We start from the raw sequence: 16,986 nt of genomic DNA, 5'->3' as shown, positions 1-16,986 counted from the left end.
GTTGAATTAGATCAGATGTTCTTAATCTGAGAATCGAGAAAGAGCTATAAATCTGTCAATCCTTTCCGTGTCAGGTTTTCAAAGGACTTTATATATATATATATATATATATATAAAACCTCATTTGGCATTTTTATAAATCATAACTCTGTGAGGTTTTCCTTTTTACAAATGATAAAACTAAGACTCAAAAATGTTAAGGAGGAATAAGTGGAGAGCAAAGGAATAAGCATTTATATAGTATCTAGAGCTTTTACATAGATTATCTCACTTGATCCTCACAATTACCCACTCTATTGCTAGCTGCCTCATTCATCAACATAAAGCAGAATTAGAACTCAGACATTCCTGACAAGTCCGATGCTCTATTCATGCCAATATGCTTTTAGTACCTATCTTAAAATTTAGAAAACTCATAAGAACAATATTTTATGATGATATTGTACTCCTTTTAAAGTATACAAATATGAAACCTTGAGCCACTTTTCATCAGTGGGTACAAATAGTTTTAGAACTACTGTACTACCTCACAATCCATTTCCAATCCAAACACCACAATTACATTTCCTTGATAGAAAAGGCATATTTACTTTGAGTTTTCCTTTGTTGAATGCACACACAGACACCTGGTAGGCAGAATGTCCCATGTCAACAAAGACAACATTTCTTGGTTTCTCTTCCAGGGCAGGCAGATCTTGTTTATAGATTCCATATGCAAGGGCAACTGGAGAAAAGAGAAAATGTTCTATGTTTATAATGTATGCTATCATTCAATGGCAAGCAATATTTCACAACAGTAAAATTAAAGGCATTAAAATAGATTTTCTACATTCATATTACATATAAATGAAAATTATAAACATTTTATGTAAGAGAAATACTTCCTTATGTAGTCGCAGTTAAGAGTTAAAAGAGAGGTAGTCTTGATCATAACTAGTTTTGGAACCAAAGAACATATTAACCTTTTAGCTTCAGTTGCCTGATGTATAAAACAAAGATCCTTGTAACTATTATCTTGATGAAAATGATGTAAATGCTTTGAGGCTGTTTATTTAATCCTGATTCCAAGCTGTCTCTGTTCCTTTTACCCTTTACTCCAAAACCCAAGTACCTGTTTAAACTTTTCCTGAGTCCCTCCCCTCCATACCTCCTCTACTAAGATACTCCACAATTAAGGAGAAACAATTACTTAACCAAAATGGTTTTTCACTGACTTGTGTATTGTACGATTTTTCAATCGAACTTTCTGAAATCAGAAGAGTAAAAATTGTCACAAAATTGTTTTGAATGTTATTAGGATTTCAATCTGTTTAAAAATAATGAGGATTCAAGAATTCCACTTTTTAAATCAAGACACTCACACCAAAGCTCTAAGAGTCCATTAAAATCTTCTATCAATCCAAGGGAATCAACTTCTCAGAAACCTTAAATCTTAAAATATTGCCCAAGCACTGAGAAGTTGAATGGCTATCCCAGAATCAGACAGAAAATGAACCCAAGTCTTCTGGATTCCAAAACCACAAGTGAGCTAAATCACAAAATGTCTGACATTATTAATAGAATTAGACTTGAAATTATGAGAATCCTGTATCTACTGCAAGGAATTTAGCAATATTTAACCAAAGGCCAAGTTATAACTTTCATTTTATAAAACCTCAATTTACTTATGAATAATAAAATGTAAATATTAGTGCTCACAGTATTGGCACCATAAGGAAAGCATTTTGCAAATTTTAGAACACCATATAAATGTATCTTATTTCTTATTGCCTACATGTAGCTTACCTAAGACAAAAGTTACATATACTACTCAAGAATTATCAATCAGAATATTTCATATCTTAACTTGCTTTTATTGTTGCTAAATCTCCTTTCTTATAGTTTTTAAAAAACCTCAGATGCAATTTGTCCTGTCCTATTTTGTTACAAATAAACTGATACAATTCATTATGAAGTAGCTAGAATACCAAAAAGCTTAGTCTTCCAAATAAAATTTAATTAGTTTGTACAGTAAACTATATAACTAAGTAACTGGTGAGTGAGGGTAGAAGCAAGAGAGAAAGAATGTGACTGAAGAAAAAGTAGCAACAAGGAAAAAAAAACAAGGCTCATATCACTCACTGTTCCAGTTGAAGGAGCAATTTAATCTTAGAAGACATCCACTCCTATACCTACTGAACTATATAATTCAGATATTACCCCCAAAATCAAAACAAAAGCAAAACTAAAAATAAACTGACTTTTGTGAAAAAGTATGACCCAATCTGGCAAATCCTCAGCATTATAAAATCCTTATGGGGCCAAATTATGCTCAATATAGTCTATTTTTAAAGACAGGAATGTAGTCTAATATAAACAAATGCCAGAAATATCTGCATAACATTCTTACCCAATTAAGCACAACATTCCTCACAACATTCCTCCAATTAATAAGTTTTTACTATTACTCCAGTGCAGAAATTTATAACAGAATGCCTTGAAAATGTAAACGATGCCACTTTTAATACACACAAAAATAATTCCTCACCTCAAGGAGTGTAATTATAACTAACTAGAGAGATAAGGCAAATGCCAATTAATATGCAAGGACAGAAAGTGCCAGAGTAAATAGTATAAATAATTTTCAAAGTAGGACCTGATCATTAATGGCTGGAATATTCATACTATATCTCCAAGGATCTGGAGGAGTTAAGATAAAAAAGAGGAAAAGAAAGTGTTTCAAATGCAGAAAAGACAAAACAGTAGTTTTATCATCTGATGGCTTTATTTACATTAGATAATTAAGTCCCAGATTCCCTTTTACCTGCAGTAGTTTCATTCATCAATCGTAGGCAATTGAGACCAGCAATTTGTGTGGCATCCAGCACAGATCTCCTCTCAGCATCTGTATAGAAACAGGGGACCTACAAAAAATATTAAAATTATAATGAAAGAAATACTTGCTTAAATGAGATAAAGTGCAGTGCTTTATAATCTAAGAGCTATTATTATCGTTACTGGGTTCAAACTACAATGTCACTTCATGGAGATGCTTTATAGCTATTAACAGTTCAAATGACTTTTTATATAATCCATGCATTTTCTTCCCCACAAGTGGTTCTCTGAAAACATCAGCACAAAAAAACCTGAAGCCCTCCATAGCTCCCTGAGCCTATAAAGATGAGAGGGAAAGAAAACAGATATCTGTCAACTGGGGAAAAAAAGGAGACAGAAAAACAACTGCATTTGAGGTACTCATAAGACAAGAGCTAACTAAATGTCTACAAATGGCTGATGTGTAAAAATGGAGATTAAGAGAATTTAAATTTAAGAGTATTTATATAGCTTCTGCAATCTTCTCCTTGGGTGAAAGAAAAAAGCAAGGAAAAATACAAAAGTTAAAAAACCAAAAAACAAACAAACAAACAAAAAAAAAAACCTGTTTAACTACCCTGAATAATCCCAAAAAAGTTACTTTACATTTCATATTATAGTTTACCAAGTCAGGGAAGCATGTGCTACATCTCACACAGATTTCCCCCCAAAGTTACAGGGGGCAGAAATAGATTGTTTTGGTTCTTAACATGAGGAAAAAGTCAGGTGCCTGATAAATTCACTTACTGAGAATTTCAATCTCTAACCATGAAGGAAATATTTAGTGTCTAGGAACTAGTCAAGCAAGACTGGTTACAAAATAAAAATTTCCACTGAAAGTCCATTGGAAAAAACTAAGGGATGTGAATGACAACTCTGCAAGTAAATACTAAAAACTGATATTCTAATATAAAACAAAAATTAAGAGACAGTGAGGTATTAGGCATAACGTGCTAGATTCTAATTCCAGTTCTGTCATTTAGTTAACTATTAAGCAAATCTCTTCAACTCTCTGGACCTTAGTTTTCCCAATCAACAAAACAAGGCAACTGAACTAATTTTAAGCATCCTCTCTCCCCCCAAGCTTTAACATCCTGTAGGGGAGGTGTGAGTACTCATGATTTAATTTCACTTGGAAGCATAAGCTTTCAAACAAATGCTTCTCTATAATGAGTCCCTGTCAACTTACTGAAACTACACAGTCAACAACCGGTTTCTTCAGGGCATTTTCTGCAGTTTCCTTTAGTTTGGACAAGAGCATTCCTGTGACCTGCTCAGTGCTGAAATTCCGCTCTTCCTCCATATATGTTACCTACAAGAAAATTCAGAAGCCAAAACATCAAAGATAACTGGCTACTACAACTAAAAAATATTTAAACCAAATTTATCATGTTATAGGTAAATCAAGTGCATATTTATTGCATCTTTTCTATAAATTTTGTATTTTAGCACCTATGAACACTTGTCCCAGGCTGGTGATTTTAATATTGTTAGCAAATAACTTAAATAGAGAAATTTTTGTGTTTAGAAAAGCCTTTGGAAATAAACAATTTCTGATTTGTCTTCAAAGATCCTTGCTCCTCTCCTATTAATCCCAATGAGCATAGCATAATAAGAATATTGGAATCACTAAGAAAACAGCAACTTTAAGGACAAATAGGAAAGACTATGGGATTATTACTTACCACTTCAAAGTTTTAAAAATCAAGAATTTCTAAAACAAACAAACAAACAAAAAAATCTTATTCCAACACATGGAAGTCAGCATGGGTTCAAGAAGGGCATAGAAGTAAAAGCAAACTGGAAAGTCTCCAAGTACAAATCAAACCACATCCTTCTATTATTATCACTTTATATATATACTCATTACCACAAGATTGGTAAAAGAAATTGGTAAAAGGTTCCAATAAAGTATAATAAAATGTATAACCTCTATCAATAGAAGCAGTATATTTGCTGGAAAATTATGCTTTTTGAAATACTGTATTTCCCATTAGTATTGCTAGGAAAGGTTCCACAAAGTCTGAGAACCTATAATCTGGATGGCTTAAAGTCAGAAGTGGTATTTGCTTTTTTCATCACAGCATTCCAATAAAGGGAGGGCAATGTATTTAACCCACCAGTGGAAATATTTCAGGACTATCAGGCTGCCTATTTGGACTTATTTTCTTGTGTTTAATTTAACAAAACCCATCCACTGTATCGGCTTCTCAAAAGGTAGATATGGGTTGAAGCTAATGAAAAACTTTTTAACAAGTACAGCTATTCAAAAGTAGAAAAGGTATAGTGGCAATGAAACGGAAATTGAGTGGATTCCCATCAGCTGGGGAATGGCTAAGTAATTATGGCATATGAATACAATGGAATATTATCATTCTACAAGAAATGATGAGCAGGTTGGAAAAGCTTGGAAAGACTGACATGAACTTATGCTAAGTGAACAGAATGAAGAAAAAGAACATTGTACCTGACTCTAGAATCTACTACTTTATCAAACACAGAACAATCATGATATAATCCTTGTTAATGTATACAATGTACAACGCTTCAAAGAAAATTCTTATTAAATCCTGATATTAATCCCACCAACTTTTCTCTATCAAATTTAAATATTCAATTTGAACACTCATCCTTCAAGAATTCTTTCTCATAAACAAAGACTTTATCTTTTATTTCTTTTGCATCACCAAAGAATCCACACAAGTCTGACCACATAGTGGATGAGCACAGTGCTATGTCAATTATTCTCTGAATACTGGTTATAGCAACAGATATGCAGAAAATTGAGGGGATACAGTAGGAAGTCGAATAGCTTAGTTTAATCTCCACTTATACCAGAAATTATTTAATGTTACCATCCTCTGTCCCTTATCAAATTTAAAATTTGATTCAATTTGCTTTAAACAAAAAAGTCCTATAGAATACTTTTCCCGTCCTACTTTTAATTTTAGGAATATATGTGTGTGCACATACACACACATGCTTAATATGCATGTGTATTTATGTATAGGCAATGTGTACATATACATATGTGAACTATTTTTTTATGAACAACTAAATGCATATTATTTTTATCAACACATGCTATACTGGATCCATAATTTTGTCATAAAATTTTCTTTTACATTTACCTTGATGCCAGCTGAACCTGTTGGTAACTGTACAACTTCATAAGCAAGGTGCGACTTCTCTTCTTGAACAAATGGATCTGAGAATGCCCTGCCATGAAATCTCTTAAAACCTTGGACTGTGTTCTTTGCATTTGAAATAACCTAAAAGAAACAATCTAGAATTAAACAATGAAGACTAGATACTGACAGATATGGAAAAAATAAATAAATAAATATATAAAAAACACCTCACTTTCAATTATATTTCCTTCTTAAAGCTTTAGTTTCTTAGAAGGCTCTGATGAAAATGATCTTAGAGACTATCTTTAAGCTTTCCTTTTATAGGTAAAGAGTGAATCCTATAGGATGACTAAGATTCAATGCTACATCCCAGTCCTGAAAAATTGTGGTCTAGCTTTTCCCCCCCTCAATATTCTTCCATCATTCTCTAATATTTTTTTTTCAATTCTACCATCAATCTTTATTAAATATGAACAAAATGAAGCTAAATATTTCAAAGTATATACTTTTAAAAAGTCTTCTGATTACAGAATTAACGTCATACATCAGATACTTGAGAGTTCTATTACAAGATAGACAGTCTTCATTACCTCTACCAGGATAATCTTTCATGCTAACTTGGAAGGAAATAAGTGAATCCTTAAAGGGGTTATAATTGTCTACAGAAGGAGTAAAAGGGAAAAATTTTTACCTGGCTTTTAGCTGCAGCTCCAATTGAACGATTCTTAGGACCAAAAGAAACACAAGCTCTAGAATAAAAAAATTACATATTTTTAGAAAAACTTTTTGAAATTTACAAGTGTAATAAAAATGCTAAAGGCTGTCCGCCCTCTCCCCCCCAGCCTGGGGTTTAGTGACTTGCCCAGGGTCACACAGCTAGGAAGTATTAAGTGTCTGAGACCAAATTTGAACTCCGGTCCTCCTGAATTCAGGGCTGGTGCTCTATCCACTGCGCCACCTAGCTGCCCCCCGTGTCCTATATTCCTTAGGTAGATAACTTCTCTATCACACCTCTTGGATGTACCCAGGTACCTCCAGGTGTACCTCAGCAAGGTCTGAGGACAGCAGACAACTATTTTCATAGTTACCCATTTTCTTCATATCCCTCCCCTTCCAAAGCCTGAATGAAGATTTCTTGTAATCGTGGATTTTTCATAGTGTGATAGAGAAGTTATTTAGCATATTTATTTATTTATTATAGCTTTTTATTGACAAAACATAAGCATGGGTAATTTTTCCGCATTGTTCCTTGCACTCACTTTTGTTCCAACTTTTCCTTTCCCTCCCTCTACCATCATCCCCAGATAGCAGGCTATCTTATACATGTCAAACTATATCTTAAATGCAATATGTGTACTGATCCATCCAGTTTTCTTGTTGCACAAGAAAAATCAGATTCAGAAGGTTAAAATAACCTGGGAAAAAAAACAAAAATGCAAGTAGTCCACATCCATTTCCCAGTGTTTTTAGTGTATTTCTTAAATGACGAAGTCAATCACATGCAGGTTGGAAGAGAAGAGGTAAGGGTAAGGAGAAGGAATTGAGGAAGTTTTCTAGGAAAAAGTGACATTAGCATTTGAATCCAGCCTTGTTGGGTTAGCTATGGGTGTGAAATAAACATTTCCCATATACATTAAATATTCTGGTTGGTTTAAAACAATGTACAGAACATCCATTTTTCTTTCATGGCTTTCTATTTCCCATCAAACCAACCTTAAGTTCCTCTGCCAAGATTTTTTAAATTTCCACTATCCAAAATAATGACAGCAAATATTATATGATATAGCATTTACTATGTGCCAGAAATTGTGCCAATAAGAACTTTACAATTATTACCTCCAACAATGCTGGGAAGTAGGTATTATTATTATTACCCCCATTTTACAGATGGGGAAACTTAAGTAAACAGAAGTTATGTTTTGTCCAGGATGATAGTGTCTGAAACTGGATTTGAATTTAGCCCTTCCTGACTCCAGAACAGATACAATCTACTGTGCTACAAACTGTACTCCACTGAGAGAGAGAAAATACTAGTGGGCATTGGGTACTTATGAGATGAACTTTGAAGAAAGGGTTCTGGAAGGAGATGAGGAAAGAATACATTTCTCACATAAGCAACAGCTTATGTGAATGTCTATATAGTAGTGGGAGATAAAATGTCCAATTTGGGAAACTACTGGTAATCAAATCTGGTTATAACATAAAATATATGAAGGAGGCTAATATTAAATAAGACTAGGGAGGAACTATATTGTAGAGTTTTGATCAAAAAGTGACTTATGAAGCTTATTTTGGGAGTGGTGTAGACACTGAAAGAGGGAGAGATGAAAACAAGGGAAACTAATAGAATCAATAGTTCTTGGCAACAGAGTAAGTAGAGAGGAATGGGGTGGGGAGGGGAGGAGTAGGGGAGAGAGGAGGTAAAGAAAGAAAAACAAGTATGATTTATATAAAGAAAGAAAAAGTGGAGGGAGAGGGGGAGAGCTGGTACTTGGAACAGTGGATAGAGCACCTGTCCTGAAGTCAGTAGGAACCCAGTTAAAAAATGAGATCAGATACTTAACACTCACTAGCTGTCTGACCCTGTGCAAGTTCAGTAACTCCAACTGCCTCACCAAAAAAAAGCTGGATTTGGAGCAAGAAGACACTGCTGATTTCTTATCCTGGCTCTGGCCACTGTTACCTATGAGACTTTTGGAACAAATCATTTAACAAGTCTCTGGGTGTCAGTTTTCTCATCTGTAAAATGAGGTTTGATGATTAGATGACTTGGGGTACCTTCCAATTCTAGATCTATGATACTACAATTTCTAGGTTGCAAACCAAGATAATGGGGAAGAAGGCAATACTCTCACAATCAATAGGAAATTGGTGGCTAACCCTGGGGAGATTATGATTATTTTGGTTTTGAGATATGGGGATTTTAAAAAGTACAAATGAGGAGAGGGTATATTCTGAAGATGAATACAAGCCTGGGCAACAGAACAGAGGTAAGAAATAGGGAACAGAGCATGAAATTTAGATTAGCAGTCAAAAGGCCAATTTTACTGGAATAAACAGGAAGGAAAATTCAGTTTAAAAAACCAGTAATAATTTCAATAGGTAACACAGATGTACAGACTCATTCTGAAATGAGAAGTGGTACTAAGTAAAAGTGGTAGAATATGCTAAAGTCCATCTTCCAGACACAATCTCAGGATGTGAAAGAATGGCTAGCTCTAGTAAAGAGTGACAAAATGAAATATCTTTAAAAGATGGGTTTTCATGAACATCAAAATATGGAAAGAATTTATGAGAAAGAAATTGAGAATGAAGTATACACTAGCACAAAATGTAAAGAGGGCAAAAGAAGAGGATAGTACTAGGAAGGGGTAGGACTGAGATGGACAGAGAATAAAGAACAAGTAAGTATAGGACAAAATACCTCATGGGATACAAAAACAAATCATGGAAAATAATTAGATAGCTAGAGAAAATAAATTTTAAAAAGTATGAAGAAGCTTTTCTTTGTATATGGTCATTTTATTTGATGGTTAAGTTCAGAATAAAAATGAAGTTTAAAAAAAAGGAACATTAGCCTTCTCTAGAAAAAATTAAAAACAAAGACAAATAAATGTGTTTTCATCTTATTTCAACATTCCATAGCTACAGTTTGCTAAAAAGTACATTTTAATCTGAACCATACTCTAGAATTTGGATGAGTAGTTAAAGGTGATGAAGATCATTTTCTTTATATTATACATCTACTGGCTCCTTGTGAAGTTAAACCATAACCAGAAGCATTTTTAAATGAGTCATCTTAGTTTTTGCTTTGAAATACATTCCAATTCCGAGTAGTCTACCATTTTATTGTTTTCAACCAAGTAAATAAAACAAAAAATCCCTCCATTTTCTTTTTTGCTGAAGCAATTGGGGTTAAATGACTTGCCCAGGGTCACACAGCTAGGATGTGTTAAGTGTCTGAGGGCACATTTGAACTCAGGTCCTCAAGGCTGGTACTGTGTCTACTACACCAACCACTTGCTCCCCAAACCCCTTCTTTTTCAAAGAACAGAGAACCTTTCTCAAATTTAAGAAGTCTAACCCTTAATATATTATCACTATCAGGAGAATCCTTTTAAACTCCAATTTCCAACTTTACCAAAGACTCCAACAAAGAAATTAGTTAACTGAATACAAATTAAGAAACAAAGTAATTTTAAATTCCCAGTTTAAAAAAAAAAAAAAAATCAGAGAAACTATCTCCTATGTCACTTCCAGGTTTAAATCTGGAGAACTTTGAAGAAATCACATAAGAGAAGTAGGAGAGTTGGGATTCAAACCCAGATCCTTGGCTCCAAATCCAGTATTCTTTCCATTATATCATACTACCACTCTTCCATTAAAACACTGTAGTACCATGGCAATGATCCAATCTCCATCAAATCCAGTAACAAGCTGGAAATATTTTAATTTGTTAAAGTCAACTACATTTAGAAGCTTACCATCCCAAGTTTGGACACCAAATAATAATTTTAATTTTTGACCATAGCAATCTATCAAACTATTCTAAAGCAATGAAAGATGATGTACATCAGTGGGGATATCCAATCCATGAAGCATTTCCCTTTTAAATATATTCTATCTGAAGAGCTAGTGGGCATAAATGCAAGCAACATTCTTAGATCATCAAAATTATGCCACAATCCAAATCACCAACCAAATGATGAATTACTTCAGAGTCATTTGTACGCTTTAGGGTCTATAATTTTCTCTTGCTACTACAACTGTACCTGTTCCACAATAACAAAAAGTTTCAATTTCGGATTTTGAATTTTGGGGATCTGGTCATTTGTAAATAATTATGACTTAAAATGTACGTTTAAGTGACTGTTTACCAGGAAAGTACTTTTCCTTTCCCAGTTCTTTTAAGGTTTCTTTCAAAATTTAAATTCCGTTAATTCCAAGGAAAGAATCAAGAAGCTGTCAAAGCCTTACTCCTCCCCAAAAGTACTAAAAGTACATTACTGGTCCTGTAGCCTAGGCAACCCTAGTTTAAAAGTAAAGGAAATTAATGATGATTCAGAGTCTTTCCCACCCCAGCTTCTTTAGTGCAGTTCTGTGTATATCAAGTCAAGGACAAAACACTATTTTGCTTAGAGAACCCTCTGCTGGCAGATTTGTTGCTATTTCCCTAGGGCTCTTCTTCACCCATATATCCAATTAAGTCATCAGCTTTTCCCCTCAGTCCTTTTCACTTATTAGTTTAATTTATATTTTATTGAGGCAGCGTGACATAGCAGACATATTAGTGGAAACTATCAGAAAAACCAATCTGAATACTGCCACTGATATTTACCAGCTGTGTGACCATAAGCCAAGTCACTTAATGTCTATGCCCTAGTTATTCAGCTCATGACTATGATACCTAATTTCAAGGCTATTGTAAAAATTAAACAAGATAATGTATGTAAGATACTTTGTAAGTTACAAAGCATGCTATAAATCAATTATTATTACTTGCCTTTAAGTTTCTCTATTGCCTTGGGACACTGCACCCTTTCCTTCAAGATGAGCTTCTGGCAAAAGCAAAAAACCAAGGTGTGCTCAACTATATAGCTGAGTGATCTGGAGGATTAACTTTGTTTATATACACAAAAACATGTTTGTCCTAATATTTTTAAAAATACTATTAAATTACAATATTGCACCATTCTAAAGTAGAAAGTTAAGTTTAGGAATTGCCTGCCCATGGTGTCTCTTCAATTCATAATCCAGACAATGCTTAACTGATTCGATGGAAGACTTTTCCTTTTCTTTCTGGAATAATTTTAAAAGTAGGAGCCATTATGTTTTAAATTTGGTAGCCTGGAAGAGCAATATTTGCTCTAAGAAATAGGGTATAAGTTTATTTTAAAAATATATTTACACTTTCTATTTTACCTAAGTTTCTCTAATTTTGTTATAAACCTCAAACAAAAATTTTCTCCAAAACAGAGACCTCCAGTAACTGTTCCTTCCAAATCTTTTCCAATCAAGGTGACAAAGAAACAAATAAGAGTACACCTGAAACCCTAATTATACGATTTTATTAAGAACTGCAAATCCAGATTGAAAGTGGCATCAGTCTTTTAACAACCTATAGGCCATTTCTCACTTTCCTAATTTAGGAATATGCTATAAGTAAGTAGTATGTGACGGCTGCCACTAGTAGTTTTTTGACATTTTTTTAAAACAAATTTTTTCCTGGGGCAGCTAGGTGGTGCAGTGGATAAGAGCACTAGCCCTGAAATCAGGAGGATCCGAGTTCAAATCTGTGTCAGACACTTCTTAGCTGAATGACCTTCAATTAACCCCAATTGCCTCAGCAAAAAATAAAAAACCCATAATTTTTCCTAATAGCAAGAAAATGTTCAGAACTATACTAAAAAACAGCACTGCTATGCACCCCAAATTGATTTAATGTTTCATTCAAAGCCATCCCCAAACAATTCTTATTTTCTTTTTCATCTTTTAATTCTGTCTAAAATTCTCCACATTTGATATTCATTCTCAATATCTCATTTTCAAGCCACTGCTAAAGCCTGTTGATTTCATCTTTGAAACAATTCTCAACTATGCCCTGCCTTTGATACTGCCAGAACTCTAATGCCTGCCTTCAACTCACACTTGGATTACTGCAATAAACTGAAGTTGGATCTGATTTCTCAACTTTGTTCTCACTCCAAACTATCCATTCAGTCACTAAAGTGATTTTTCCTATGGTACAGGTACTATCAAGTCACCTCTCTACACTATTATCTATAAGAGCAATACAAAATGCTATCTTAGCATTCAAAACTTCTTTGTGATCTAGCCTCCTACCTTTCCAGTATTCTTACAACTTATGTCCTGCCACTTACTCTGAACAGTAACACTGGTCACCTGGCTGTTCCATTCCATCTCTTGTCTCTGGGCATTCTCTCCCGTTTTTGCCTATGACTTGAACATTCTCCCCTTGGAGCTCCAAATACTGACTTCCCTAATTTCCTTTAACCCCCAAATAAAACTTTATCTTGTACAAGAAGCCCTCCTCCAGGGAATAGAGGGAGGGGGGGTAATTTGGAAAAATGAATACAAGGGATAATATTATAAAATATATATATATATATATTTAAAAAAAAAAAAAAAAAAAAGAAGCCCTCCTCCAATCTCTTAATTCTAGTACTTTCTCTTTTACTTCCTACTTGTCCTCTATATAGCTTGCTTTCTATATATTTATATGTTGTGTCCCCATGAGATTGTAAACTCCTTGATATCAGGAATTGTCTTTTGCCTCTTTTTGTATCCCCAGTTCTTAGTACAACTCCTGGCACATGGTAGTTGATTTACTGACTGATTGATTTATTCCTGATGTATTCAGTTTACATCTCCTCAACTTTCAAACTCACTCAACTTAAAATGGGAAGTGTTTGAAGTGAAGGGACATGCCACTTTATCTTTCAAGCTATAGCAAGCATATCACATGTTAAGAAGTTTCTTAAGGAAGTTAACATTGGAGAAATAAAATACATCTAAAGAGTTGGCACCACAGCAGAATGCTGTGCATTAATACATCTAGTCAGTGCAGCATCTCCCCTCCAGCAACATAAGAAAATGTCTTCAATTTTATTATTGGAAACCAAAGGAAAAATAAGTAGCAATTGCTAGTCACCCTGCAATGCATCTATTCTGTGCAGTTCCCTCTATATTGCATAGGTTATTTCAGAGATACTCAGAATGTAAGAGGAAAGGTTCATGCTACAGTAGAAAGAACCTGCCTGCCCCTGCTGGGCTGCTTTAGTAACCTTGGACAAGTTACAACCTCTCAGGCCTCAGTTTATTCATTTGTAAATTGAAGTTGGATTAGAACAAGGGTTTTTAACAATTTTGATAACTGTATTTCAATTTAATTTGTTTTCTTTATACTCCTGTATTTTGTGCGTTTTAAAACATTGTTCTAAGAAGTTTACAGGTTTCAGCAAACTACAAAAGGGTCAACAATGCAAAAAAGGATAATGCTAGATCATTTCTAATGTTGCTTCCAGAATTAGATTCTATGACCCTAGAATAGGTATGGTATAGTGAATTGAGGAAGGGAGAGAGGGTGATTCCACATTGGAAATCGAGTCATGCTACTTTCTCACCTTATGTCCCAGGGCAAGTCTCACTTTCTCAGGGCCTCCTTTTCCTCAGTTGTCAAATGAGGCCTGAATGAGATAATCTTATGATGTGAAAGGTAGCATTCTCTAAAACAACATGAGCAGCTGCTCTTGTAAAAATTCATTAGGACCAGGCTTCCATCATTTACTTTAAAACTTGGAATCTTCTAATAAAGCTATCAATAAAAGCTAAGTAACTCTCTTTTTAACATTGGGGGAAATATTCTAGATAAAACACCTCCGGACAGAGAAACGAGATTCAGGATCCAGACAAACATTTTTTGGACACAGCCAATGCAGATATTTGTTTTGCTTGACTAAGCATATTTGTTACAGTATTCTTTTTATCAAGGGGGAAAAGGAGGGAGGGATTAAGTAAAGAAAAAATTTGGGGGAAATACACGATTACATTCTAATTCGATAGGAAAGCTCAACAATCAAGTGGTCTGCTCGAACCCTGCAGACAGAAGTGGGGAGGAAAAAAAAATATCAATTCCTTCTGATGATGAGAGAGAGTCGGAGTCAGGAGGACCCAAGTTCAAACCCAAGCTTTGCCAGCTCCAACCAGCGTGATCCAGGGCAAATCACTTTCAAAGTCTCTGGGGCGAAATGCTCATTTATAAAATAAGTTGGACTTGGGCGAATATTAAAGTCCCTTTCAGTTCTTAATATGCGATCCTAAGAGCTGGCGGATCTCTCTCCGAAACCTCTAAGGTGAAGCGGTCCCCTTACCTCTGGCGCCCGCCTCTCCCCAACCCCACCCAATCTCAACCACCCTCTTCCCACAGTAGTTCAACCCAGTGGCTTTTAAACTGGCGCCATTCCACTTCCCTCAGACCATCTCTCCCCTCCTAACACGAGCAATCCTGGGACCCTAGTTTGCAACCGAGCTTGCCATCCCCAGGTTCTGGGATTCTCTTCCCTGAGATCTTGGTACTTAGTACAGGATTGGGGCTTAATAAATGTTATTTTAACAAATTTAACCTCGGGGCGGACGGACGGACGGACACACACACACGATCATCTCCTAGTAGGCCAACCCCCAAATCCCTTGGCCTCCCTCGGCCTCCGTCCTCGTGGCGTGAGGGGGAGGGGAAAGGGTAGTAGGAAGAATCCCGAACTTTCGCCCGTTTGAACCTCCGTTTCCTCATCTGTGGAATGGGTAGTCTCTAGCAAGTTATCCGCAAAGCATCAGAGGTAGGTCAGCCACGCCGTCCCGCACCGTCCCGAGCCCACGAGGCGTGGGCCGGGATCCGGACCCGCTCCCCAGCTCCCGCCGCCCTCGCCCTCACTCACGGGGTGCAGCGGTCACTGTACTCATTGGCGATGGTCTCGATGCCGCCGGCCCGGGCCACGGCAACGTAGCAGCTTTGGAAGCCCAGGTCTATCCCAACCACCGACATGGCCCCGACCTGGGACGGGAGCCCGGCGGCCCCGAGCAGTACCGGGGACGGAGGAGGAGCTGGAGAGAGAGCGGGACGCACGCACGAGGCCCCGCGTGGCTACCCTGCAGCGCGCGCCGCCCGCCGCCGGGCCTGAGGACTGACGTACGGACAGACGGAGAGAGAAAGAGCGAGAGCGAGAAAGAGGGAAAGGAGGGAGAGAGGGAGGGAGGGAGGGAGGACGCGAGGTAGCGCGCGAGCTAGGAGGGTGCACGAGCTCCGAGCCGGCTCGGCTGCCGGGACGCAAACGGCCCAGAGGACTGCGGGGGCGGAGGCGGGGGCGGGGGTAGGGGCAGGAAGGGGGGGGGGAAGAAGCTCTCGAAGGATCTCGTCGCTTCTGGAGGAGGGCGGGGTTAGAGAGAAGGGAGGAAAAAAGAGCAATTCTCGCGACGTTTCTCGACTTTTCTCCCCTCCCCTTTCCGGGGCTCTTCCTCTTAACGCTGTCTACGTCACACTTTGGTCTGGGGCGAGGGAAGAGAAGAAAAGGGACAGAAAAAGATGGGGAGCAAAGATTTCACTTTGTTTCAGTGCGCCTGCGCCGCCCAGTGTGTCCTCCTTTCTGCAATTAACTGGAACAATGAATGAGGAAACGCTGGAGAAAAATTAACTTGTGGGCGTATTCACGTAGCTTAATTTGCTGCCGTCATCCCCTCCGTCCACCGCTCGTAAATTACACTCGGGGAAAGCGCGAGATCTGAAGCTGATAACATCTGGCGACCTGGGGCTAGTCCCCTAACCTCTCATGTCTCTTAAAGAGAAAAGCTCCTTTAAATGATCCCGTTGGATTCGATGACCTTCCAGTTTCCAAAGTATTCATATTGCAAAAATCAGAAGTAACTAACATGCATAGAGAGACTTATGGTGTGGGGATATCTCGTTTTATCTTCAAAACAGTTTGTCCAATGTATACATATATTGTGTTTAATTTATACTTTAACATATGTAACATGTATTAGTCAGCCTGCCATGGGGGGAGGGGGAAAATTGGAACAAAGGGTTTGGCAATTGTCAATGCTGTAAAATTACCCATGCATATGTCTGGTAAATAAAAACTATTAAATTAAAAAAACAAAAAAACTAACAGTTTGTCCAGGGAGGTAGGGACTATTATATCCGTTCTACAGTGGAGGATGCAGGCTGAGAGGGTTTGTGGTGGTTTTGAAGCACTTTCCACGCTATGTTATCCATTTTCTTACATTAACTCCTCTGGAGACCTACTGGATGACTATATCTCCCAGGCAGAAAGATGTGGATTGAGGAAATTTGGGAGAAAATCATTTAATCTTGCTATACTTCCAGGTACTGGAACTTGCCTTACTGGAGATCCTTTGTCATTTCCTTCTCCATTGAATTAAGGCAAACTAGGTAAAGCGATTTATTCAAGGTCACACAGCTAGCAAG

At 36.8% G+C, this 16,986-nt stretch overlaps 1 protein-coding gene across 2 annotated transcripts in view; it reads right to left on the bottom strand.

Annotated features, from left to right (window-relative positions):
• Positions 1–15,930, bottom strand: part of HSPA4 (heat shock protein family A (Hsp70) member 4) — a 40,295-nt gene extending 24,365 nt beyond the window's left edge. The window contains exons 1-6 of one of the 2 annotated variants that reach the window (XM_074291020.1): positions 15,440–15,930; positions 6,676–6,733; positions 5,985–6,125; positions 4,043–4,165; positions 2,804–2,903; positions 591–724 (exon numbers count right to left, since the gene is read on the bottom strand). In XM_074291020.1, coding sequence (XP_074147121.1) covers positions 591–724; positions 2,804–2,903; positions 4,043–4,165; positions 5,985–6,125; positions 6,676–6,733; positions 15,440–15,546 — 663 coding nt within the window. In that variant the 5' untranslated portion in view covers positions 15,547–15,930. Of the gene's footprint in view, positions 1–590; positions 725–2,803; positions 2,904–4,042; positions 4,166–5,984; positions 6,126–6,675; positions 6,734–15,127; positions 15,343–15,439 lie in introns of those variants that run through there. The other variant, XM_074291019.1, reaches the window with a different exon arrangement.
• Positions 15,931–16,986: the final 1,056 nt, after the last annotated feature.

The sequence above is a fragment of the Sminthopsis crassicaudata genome, chromosome 2 (assembly GCF_048593235.1).
Source record: "Sminthopsis crassicaudata isolate SCR6 chromosome 2, ASM4859323v1, whole genome shotgun sequence".
NCBI lineage: Eukaryota > Metazoa > Chordata > Mammalia > Dasyuromorphia > Dasyuridae > Sminthopsis > Sminthopsis crassicaudata.
This window is presented reverse-complemented; position numbering and strand designations above follow the sequence as displayed.